Genomic DNA, 10,754 nt, shown 5'->3' on the forward strand with positions numbered 1-10,754 from the left:
GATCAATTGATTACTCTGACTTTGGATAACATTGTGATTTATTGTCCCAAACATAACAAAATGGGTGTGAGTCCTAGTAAAAGGACTAGAAAGGCAGGGCCACAACCTACCAGCTTGCCCAATGAGGCTAATCTCAAATTTAGCTAGCTCCGCAACAGACAGCAGCAGGTTTCCAACCTAGAAGGCCCCAAACAAGGAGAGCTGGTAAATAACCAGAAAAGTTTCAAAATATAGCAAAAAGCTCCACAAGAAGCAGAATCACTGTAAACCTCCAGCTTGTACACAGAAGGACAAACAAAGAATTTTTATAAATTTTAGATTTATTAACAAAAAAAATTACAAGAAAATGCTCAGAAGAGTAAACATAGGGAAAAGGAGTTTCCTAATAGGCAATCCTACAGAAAATATGTCTCAATATGCTATCCAGTATATAGAATGCTAAAGACAGAAGCAAAATGTATCAAGAAAATAGCAGTACTCACAAAGAACTTCAAACAAATGCAGCGAAGTAATAGCTGGGTCTCTCACTCTAACCTCCAGATGAAAGCAGAGGGACGACCCAGCAGCAGTGAAGTCAGGATAGCACCATCTCCTAGGCCTCCACACTCAAAATACATGGAATGTAGGCATATTTAAAAGACAATATGATTACAAAAATTGCAAAATACATAAATAATACATAATTCAAAACAACAATAAAGCATACTCTAAAATACACATTAGACTGTAACATAACAGGATAATATCATTGCTATGGTAAAATATTCTACATTTTTGCAAGTATCACTATCTCTGTTTTGTTTTCTGACAGTTCTATTGACTTACCCCAATAAAACAATAATGCTTCTCTCTGCTAATCAGAATCATTCCAAGTTCTTTTTTTAAAACAAACTTAGAACAGCCAGTGACTCTGTGCTCCATATCACAAACCAGCTCTCTAAGCTCATTGAGCCTAAGCCTGGCATGATTCTAAACTTTTCATGGGAAAGATGAAATCACTTCTGAGGTGTATTTTACAGAGGCCATTTGTATGTATGCTTTTCTAATTTCGTTATCCTTTTAAAGAAAAAATCCACCACAATATAGATGGCTGTAAAACAAAACACCAGAACGTTAAAGAAAAACAGAACTTAACTGATTTGTAATGCTGACTTAACTTGTTGAAACATACATTCATAAAGAAACTCAAACAAAGGATATCATTATAATGAGACTGTCCAAAAAACAGGATAATGGGCAAGTTTTTTGTATGTTTTTGATTTCATGGCCATGTCAAAGTGACTGAATGTCCAAAGGCTGAATAGTTTAATTAATTAACCAAGATGTTAGACTACTGTGATTGATACTCATTTTACTATTTTATTCAGATATTGTTTGCAAGAATTAGACTTATGAATAAGGTAGTGACCATAAAATGCCACTTGTTGCACCTGCGTATGTCAGTAACTAGAATATTCTGTCAAGTTCTTGATTACATAAAAAAAGTTCTTATGTGTAACATTCAGAACTACAGATTTTAACATATGAAAACTAATATTTCTTACAGCTGAAAAAAAATCCCCATTAAGCATGCGATTTTCTTTATACAGTACAAACAAAATATCTTTATGTTGTACCAATACAACATCATTTTTTGTGTAAATATCAAAAAAATAGAACATAAATGTCTGTAAAGCCCAAACAATGAAAAAATAGCAGTCATTGCTGTATTATTGATTGTATTTACTGTGCACTGCATGGGGTTAGAGACATCCCTATAAACCCACTAAACCACTCATCCGACCACCTCTAATAGCCCGAATTCTGCCACTCACTGACTGTGTGCTGCTGCCCAACAAGTTGGAAGCTACTAACCTTCTTCTCTAAAGAAAGGCAAAATGGTGCATATTACCTATGTATACCACATGTTTCCTTATGCTGACCAAGAGATGTCAGACCTCCCACAATCTCGGTTTCTGTCTCAGTGTACAGAGTTTGAATTCATGACATCTGTATTCTCACCAGCCCTCTAGCATTGTGGGGGGACATTAGCTATTTTCTTCTCAGGTTTAATTTATCTCTCTCTTTGCCAGTGCCGGCCTTTCTCACTGGAATTGCAACATATTGTGATACTCTACTTCCAGTATGTATTTTCTTCTCTCTTTTAATGCCTTGCTACACCTTATACAGTACCTATCCTTTGTTACCCTCTCTTTATCAAAAATCTCTTGATCACCAGGCATAATGTTGCAAAGCACATCCAACAGACACACACATGCTACACACACACACACACATATATAAATTTAAAATTGAAATGTTTATTTTTCTATAGGTAAATGATGACCTTGTCTATTAACATTTAGGTTTATTTTTGCCAATTGACTGAAAAAAATTGTATATCAGTGGGATTAGGTACAGAGCAGGAAACAAACTGCACAGGAAAAGGGTGAACAAAAGAGTCTGTCTCCTAATATTTTTTCAATTCAGCAAAATGTCTGTGCAACCAAAATAAAGTCAAGAGCTGTTATATAGAAAACAACTGTCACACTGTTGTGAATTGAAGGTTAACACCCTATGACAGATTCCAAGAGTAACTGGAGCTTGTACATAAAACTGTAACTGCTGTGAAGGAACCATTATACACTGCTACTGTAGATACGATTTTTTACCAGAAGATAAATAAGATAATTAATTAAATGACAAATATGAAAAATGAACTCACAGTGCAATGGTTTCTGTAAATTAAAATATAATATTTCAAGAATTAAGTTCCCTTTTAAACAAAAACTTTGTTCAATATGATTCAATACATAAATGCGAAGTAGTCTTGAAAATCATCTCAGATGTTGCTTTCCAACAGGATACTTGTTTTTCTTTGTTATGAAAAGGACTAATGTGCACTGAAGCTGTTTTTCAAGTTTTCATTACAGTTTATGCCAGTTATGTAAGAACATTACAAGCCTTGTATTCAGGCTGGACTACCTGCTGTCTGTCTTTTATTTTTGTTTAGATTCTAATTCAGTATAACATGCAACACGATTTCCAATCTGAAATGTACACATTCAGTTTTTATGTGGATGCATATGCAAATGTCAATGCAACATTGGTACTTTTACTGTATAAGTATGGAGAAATTGGCATGTTGATGTCACATGAAATAATTTTGGAATCAATGTAAATAGATTTACTTTTTTAGCCGAGTTTAAAAGCAGAGCTATCACATGCTTTTAAAATTACTTTAATATTAGAGTAATAAGGAAACTTATTTTAAAAGATTGATTTCTGTTTAATCACTGTATTAATAACAAGAAAAACACAAAAAAAATCTAGTGTTGAATTGATTGTGTACAAAAGATTATATAACTGAGAATTATATGTCATTTTTCTTTAGTACTCTGATTTATGCAAGAGCTACTAGATGATGAACACAGTGTTTCAAGGCTTAAAATAAACATAGATTAGTAGTATGGAACATAAAGTGCTTGTAAAGTAGTAGTGTACTTTAAGAAATTCAGTGTATTTGACACATTGAGTCTCAATAATAGGGAAAAACTCCAAAAATTGGAACATTCAGAATATTTGGAAATTAAATAGCTAATATACAGTACATATGCATAAAATTTACACATTGCAGATATTTACATTCTTTTGCATTGAAATATGAAAACAGTACCTTTACTTTAGGTTAATTATTGAACTGTACCTAATTTAAGCAAACATTTATCTGAACTCATAAAAAACTCTTTGATCTGGCATTATTGGAAGTAAATATAAATATGTTATTAATATGTTGCCTATATGTGTCTCTGTGTAATATAAACATGTCAAACAATACAAAGATTATGGAACATTTTAGCAACAAAAGGAAAAATGCTTCCTGTGACAAATAATAATACTTTGTCTTGTAATTGTCCTGTATTTACAAAAATGATAATGAAAACATTGGGGGTTCTTACATTTCTCAATTCATAGGTTCTAGTTTTCCCTTTATGCTGCTAAATATTTTGTTCCTTACAAAAACATAAAATGTTGTTTTCTTAAGGTGCAGTGATCAATACTCTATAATAATCTCAATTGACAAATTATCTGGACTACTGGATGGCTTAAGGGAATTGTAAACAAAATGCATTGCAAGTCAGTTGCAAGAAATAAAATGAAGAGTGTTATTGATTACGCTACAGTGTGATTTGTTTCAGTCTTAAAATTCAGATACCTTGCTATTTGGTAAAGGAACATTGCAGACTAAATTAACTAAATTTTAAACAGAAAATACAGTGGCACTAGAGTGTTAAGTGATTAATTCTTTGTGATGTGCAAACAGGAGTGTCACTTTGTCTATATAGAAGATTTTCTTTTAATTTATGACAACAGAAGAATATTATTAATGATATCTTGCAATAGCTAACTAGTTTTATGCATTTCTTCACAATATTTTCAATGGTAAATTGCTTTGTGACCTAACAGTTTGAAATATATATTTCACAACATCCATAATAAATACCCTCTTTATATGCATGCTTATTTATTTTCTTCTGTTCTTTCCTCATACTTCTTATGGTAATGTATTTTTGAATATGTATCAAGTATACAAAAACAGACATACATTATTAATGTTATTTATTTTGGAAAAATATGTTTAAAAGATTTCCTTCATAAAAAAACAGTAATAAAAACAACTCAAATAACATTTCTGCAAAATATTTTATAAATACATTTATGTACAAGAAAGTCCCATAGACTTGAAGTGCCTTTGTACATATATACGAAGGTTTAAATTACAAAAAAGTCACAAAATACAAATATCTTTTCAAACCAATTACAGCTTAAAAATATATATATATAAAAATAACACACAATTTTAACAGTGTTTCAAGAGTAGTGTTTTTTCCTTGTTCCACAATGCCCCCTCCCCACAAAACCTTCAAGCCAAACTGAAGAAAGGCTCTGAAGAATGTGAAATGTACACTGTAGACAGTGCATACTTCTTCCACAGCAATTAAGTCCATTCATACTACATACAAAAAAGCAACTGTTCATAGTGCAATGAGTAAGTTTCTCAACAGACTGTGCAACAGCTATACCTGAACACAGTCTTGAGAGGCAGGAATCCTTGAGAGAGCAGGCTACCATTGCCTAAGGTCCATTGTGTTTGCAGTCACTGTGCCAACTTCAGTAGAGAACCAGCTCATTCTGAATGTTTTATTTATCTTACAGCAGCAGCCACCGAAGAAATCCTTTCCTCCTAGATGAGCAGCATTTCAGTGGAGTAATTAGCTCCTTAGACAGCTTTACCTTAGCAGTTTAAACCTACAGCAAGAATATAAACTAAATTTAGCAATTCAGATATCGATGTGAAAAACTTAAATACCTTTTTTTTCAAAAGATTTATTATATTACATGGCAAACAAATGCTTACCTCAGTTGCAATTATACATTCATCTTTTTCCTCGGATATCACATACACAGATTGGTACTTTACATCTTTTGACATGGAATACAGGGATTCTGGTCTTTTTCTTTCTGGTGACTCACTGCTAAGGAAAATAAGAGTAATGTTTAATTTTGATGTGTTTTCAAATGTATACCCCATGCCTCAGTGACACTATTCTCTGTCTGTGCAAAGCTCTACTCTGAATATTGTTTTTGTAGACTTACCTCTTTAAATGGACAGTGCGTTTATTCTCCAGTTCATAGTCAGAGGCTTCACACTTTGCATCACTTTTTTCATGCTCCTCTTTAACAAAGTCATCACATTTTAGCTCATGAACGAGATTGTAATCCGCTGATGGGTATTTAACTTTATAACCATGTTTCTCCCCATTGCTGTCACAGGGAAAGTCTACTTTCTTATTGATGTTCTTGATCTGGGTAGCCCCAATAACACTGATAGAAATGTCTTTTTCTCGCTGGCAGTCAGTTAGGTTATTCATTGTCTCAATATCACTTTTGCAGACATCTGTTTGGCTAGGCACTTTCTGCAATTTCACCTTGAAACAAACCAAAATGACAGCACAGCCAAGCAACAGTGCAAGGACAACAATAATCCCAGCACATACTGCTGTCCAAGGGAAATCTCCATCATTTACTTCAGTGTACTTTCCAGTTTGGTCTATAACAACAGGCTGATCTTTAGGATGTTCAGGCAACAGAAATTGGCAATTGAGCCCACCATACCCTGGGACACAGGCACAAACATAGCGATTGTCCCTTTCATGGCATGTAGCTCCATTATGGCAAGGGTTGTGTTCACATTTTCTGACAGGTGTGCTACAGTTTTTCCCAGTATATCCTGGAGGACAGGTGCATGTGTAGTCACTGATACCATCCTGGCAGGTTCCGCCATTTGCACATGGAAAAGAAGCACATTCATCAATGTTGTCATCACAATGCACTCCGGTGAATCCATTGGCACACTGACACATGTATGTGTTTCCAAGATCCAAACACTGGGCTCCTATGAAACAAAAAGAAACCAACGTAATCAGTGTCACTTTTTTATTCAGTGCTGACATTTCAATAAACCATATAAATGTAGGTATTTTATTTGAATATTTACCATTCACGCATGGGTTAGAGCTGCAATGGTCAATTTTCTTTTCACAGTTAAAACCAGAGTAATTCACAGGGCAAACACAAGAATAGCCTCCATCTGGGTTATCAGAACAATGGCCACCATTAAAACAGGGGGCATCAGCACAGGTTGTAGCACTGTGTTCACAGGTTGGTCCATAAAAACCAGGTGGGCATGTACAGCTAAAACTGTTCTCCATATCCTGTCAAAATAACATCCATTACAATTTTCATTATATGTCCAAAACCACATTTTGCTCAGAACAGCCAAGACAACATTAAACTATTGTAAAAGCATTTTACTATCATATACATTCACACATAAAACTCACATGTAAACATAAAAATAAAATGCTTACAGTGCAACTTCCTCCATTCTTGCAAGGGTTGCTGTCACATTCATTGATTTCAATTTCACAGCTGGCACCACTAAATCCTGGTCGGCAAGAACAAGTGTAACTTCCTTGTCCCGTGTTGGTGCAAGTGGCTCCATTCTTACAAGGTTTATGATGTGTGCAGTAGTTCAAATCTGAATTAAAAAAGGGGGGGGGGGGGGGGGGGGGGGGGTTAAAATGGCAATGTTTCAGTTCAAAAATTACACAAAAGCATTTGAATGTTTTTAAAGAACTAATACACAAGCACATTCAAAATGTATAACATACCTTGGTTACAGAAAAGACCACCCCATCCTTCTTGACAATTACACTGCCATGGCTGTTGGCATGTTCCATGCAAGCATCCAGGGTAACGGATGCATTCGTCACAGTAGCGTCCCTGCCACCCAACTCTGCATCTTTGAAAAAAACATAAGGTATTATTAAGAATTTGTATTAATATATACTGTGTATACACTATAAAACCATTAACTATTGCATTTAATCTGTATAATCAATGGTACGTTTTGGTTAACTGACAAAAGCAACATTTGTAATGTGCTCCATTCTTTAAAAAATAAACGATTATTTGTGTATTTTTTATTTATTATCTTAAGTAAAATGATATGCAATGATGGTGCACCTTCAAATTGAATACTTACTTGCATTCACCAGGCTTTTCACAGAACCCATGTTGTTCATCACATCCGGGCAAGCAAATTGCTGGAAGACAAAAAAAAGAGACAAAACTTTTAGCCTTAACTGAACTTGACTGCACTGTTATTTTTTTAATCTTATTTCCTTTAAAACCCTACAATACTGCAAGAAAGTGGCACATTCAGTCCTCTCAGATGATGAGTTTTAATCTTAATACAGTTGCTCACAGACAAAGCTGAACACACAAAGCCTTTTTACATTGGGTCAGAAGTTCTTTTTTCATTCTGTACACACAGCCCTACCCCATCACATCCCTGAGTCAGAACAGATAAGAGTGGACAGCTGGTGTGCCGAGTACCAGTGCAGGACAGCTGCCCTATTGTCTCGTTCTCCGCAGCAGCTGCCTGCATGCAACAATGCCTTGTCCCTCCTTAACCAATCAGCGCAAAGCATAAGTCCTCTCAGCCAATGATCGGGCGGATCTAATCTATCGCATGCGCGATTATTTTTCAGCAAACTTTCATCTTTCAAATAAACAAGTTTATTGTTAAAAAATGTTGTTGTAGGAGTTTATTTTCATGAAATTAACGTGAACAGAAAGAGAGTAAGGAAGATGAACTAATTCGTCAATTAGAAAGAAAGAAAGAAAGAAAGAAAGAAAGAAAGAAAGAAAGAAAGAAAGAAAGAAAGAAAGAAAGAAAGAAAGAAAGACTAGTTAATTACCTTCAGTGCAGTACTGGCCTTTCCATCCAGGATTACAAACTTTCTCCCCTCTTTCTCCGCAGGTGAAGTGACCAAACGCATCGTCACGTGGGCGACAGAAAACCGAGCATCCTTCGCCGTAATAATGCTCGTCACAAACAAACCTATAGGAATACTTGAGTTCAGTTCTGCCGGCAGTGTGAAGGTCTTGCGACCATTCTTCGCCCACTGCAAGGTGTCTCTGGGTGGTAAGGCGACTGATCAAGCGATCTGGATTATCTGAAAACGAAAGAACAATATTATCCCGATTTAAATTATGCTGGCAGTATAGGCATAGCCAAAACGTAGCCGATCTAATAGCACGAAATAGTGGTGATTTATACGTATTTACCTGTTGACAAGTCATCAGGAGAATCCGTATGCAGGGCTTCTATAATCAAGGAAAATGTACCCTAAAATATACAAAGATATAATATATTAAAACATATAATATAGTTTCGTGTAGTATTCAGTAAATGCATTGAAATTCTTAAAGAACACTGGCGGCATACATTTTCACGACTTCTTTTGCACTTGAAAATCACGGTGAAATAAAAAGCTTTGGAATTTCACGCAGGGCTGACAATTACAGCTCCACCGGGTCTATAGATGCGAAGTTTCTCACACCAATAATAACATTTGTTAAAAACGTTAAAATTGCAATGTGGATACCAGCCAGTAATTTATTTTTGACAACAGTCACATGATTAAAAAACGTACTGCTTGATAACAGTAATTTTTGATTATATATTATAATGTATAACCATATATTGTAATATATATAAAAAAGTAATATCTGATCACCAAATTTAGACATATCTTAGTTGTTTTTGAAACATTAGAAAGTTTACTTACAGGCCAGGTAAATCCGAAAGTGAATCTAATCGGATTGGTGAAAGTGACATCAGATGAAGTTTCGGATACTTGGAAAGAGTTACTCCCCAGCACTGGGGTGACAGCGCTGCCGTAGGTGCATGGAGGCTCGGGAGATACGTTCGCTTGGTAATGTTTCAGGCAGATCCGGAAAAACGTTTTACATTCGCACTGTAGCAGAACGGGTCCAGATCCACCCTTACAGCAATTCATGTTTCCAAATGCACCTTTCTTGTTAAGAAATTCCTGTAACTTCAGCTCAAAGACACCAGAGCACAAACCCTGTGGAAAAGTGTAAACACTTAAAACAAATGCATTGCAATTAAAAAAAAATCTGTAAACCAGTCAATTTGTCCTGAAGATAGATAGATATGCACTATTCTTAAAATTCAGTGGAAATAAAACTACTTAAAACTAGACTTTCCTTATACACGCGCAGCGGTTTTCGGATGGATATGATTACGGTTTTGAAACAAGCCAGCAAGTAAAGCATCTCGCGTCTGCTTTTTTTCTGAGTTTAAAAGTAATATCCCAAAAATAAATGCGCTCTTACCTGACTTAAAAGTATGGAGAGTATCGAAAGTCCTATAATCAGACGCTGTCCCATTCTGGTGTCTTTATAACTGCCGATAAATAAAGTTAAGCCGAAAATATCTTTCCTGTAGAGACAGGTTAGGAGCTGTTAAGTCCCAGCTCCACTAATTTACTGCAGTTGGCGTTTTCACGTTCAAGTGTCTCGAATGTTTTCTCTCTCTCTCTCTCTCTCTCTCTCTCTCTCTCTCTCTCAAGAAACGCCCTTCTTCAATGACTGGCAGATCTCATGAATGGCAGAGGAGGAGAAACTTAGTTTAAGTGAGAACTCACTGTACGGAGCAATGTTTTTGTCCCCTCTACCACGCAGTTTGCTTCTTTCATGAGAAACTCAAGTATATATAGATTAATTCCCCATGAGTGTAGAAAGGGAGAGTTCGTGAGGTTCCCGGATGAAAAAAATAATTGGAGATGAACTCGAAATTCCGTGCCAAGGCGATAATTCCAATGTTGAAATTAAATGTTGCAGCTTGGCACCGATTTTGACTAGTAGGTGCAATGTAGAGCAAGAAAGTTGTAGAGTCAGTCAGTGTTTATGTAGTTTCTCTTTTTCTTTTGTTTTCAAATCAACCTTTTGCTGAGCCCGAATTGAATTTATCCCCTTCGTTGTTTCCTTCGCGATCTTTGCTCAGCATGCAGCTCTCAGTGTGTCTGATGTTCTGGCCGTCTGCCGCTGTTTATATGCAGCCTGTAGCCTGCATCTGTAATGAGATGCAGGCGAGCAACCCCCCAATCTGTCGAGAGCTGTCACAAAAGACCCAGTTTTCAAAACCCTCCTCTCAAAAGATAGCCAAATGGTCAGTGAGCTGTAAAATGGGCAACCTTCCCTAAAACACAAAACAAGCTCATTTACATTCCAGCAAATTTTTAAGTATAAGAATTCTGGGCACCACAACACCAAACAAAGACCCAGATCTCAACACACTTCAAACACGATATAAGGAACTAAATAAATAAACCGATAAT

The 10,754-nt window shown here is 35.7% G+C and overlaps 1 protein-coding gene across 2 annotated transcripts; it reads right to left on the reverse strand.

Moving 5' to 3' along the window:
- Positions 1–3,129: 3,129 nt before the first annotated feature.
- Positions 3,130–9,957, reverse strand: dld (deltaD). 2 transcript variants are annotated; one of them, XM_051924253.1, is made up of 11 exons: positions 9,751–9,957; positions 9,180–9,479; positions 8,677–8,737; positions 8,307–8,564; positions 7,589–7,649; positions 7,215–7,345; positions 6,912–7,081; positions 6,539–6,755; positions 5,638–6,436; positions 5,399–5,513; positions 3,130–5,289 (listed from the first exon to the last, which is right to left on the reverse strand). In XM_051924253.1, exons 1-11 carry the CDS (start codon positions 9,802–9,804, stop codon positions 5,284–5,286), a joined length of 2,172 nt encoding a protein of 723 aa, XP_051780213.1. In that variant the 5' UTR covers positions 9,805–9,957; the 3' UTR covers positions 3,130–5,283. The 2 variants fall into 2 exon arrangements, with proteins under 2 accessions (XP_051780213.1, XP_051780212.1); XM_051924252.1 differs by having other exon boundaries at positions 5,399–5,516.
- Positions 9,958–10,754: the final 797 nt, after the last annotated feature.

Source organism: Erpetoichthys calabaricus, chromosome 3, assembly GCF_900747795.2.
Source record: "Erpetoichthys calabaricus chromosome 3, fErpCal1.3, whole genome shotgun sequence".
Classification (NCBI taxonomy): Eukaryota; Metazoa; Chordata; class Cladistia; order Polypteriformes; family Polypteridae; genus Erpetoichthys; species Erpetoichthys calabaricus.

Excerpts from the sequence above, each read along its gene's own strand:
- dld (XM_051924252.1), bottom strand. The coding sequence starts at position 9,804 with ATGGGACAGCGTCTGATTATAGGACTTTCGATACTCTCCATACTTTTA. Across the intron at positions 6,437-6,538 it reads CTCTAACCCATGCGTGAATG|GAGCCCAGTGTTTGGATCTT; the intron begins GTAAATATTCAA and ends TTTGTTTCATAG. Across the intron at positions 5,517-5,637 it reads CGCACTGTCCATTTAAAGAG|CAGTGAGTCACCAGAAAGAA; the intron begins GTAAGTCTACAA and ends TATTTTCCTTAG.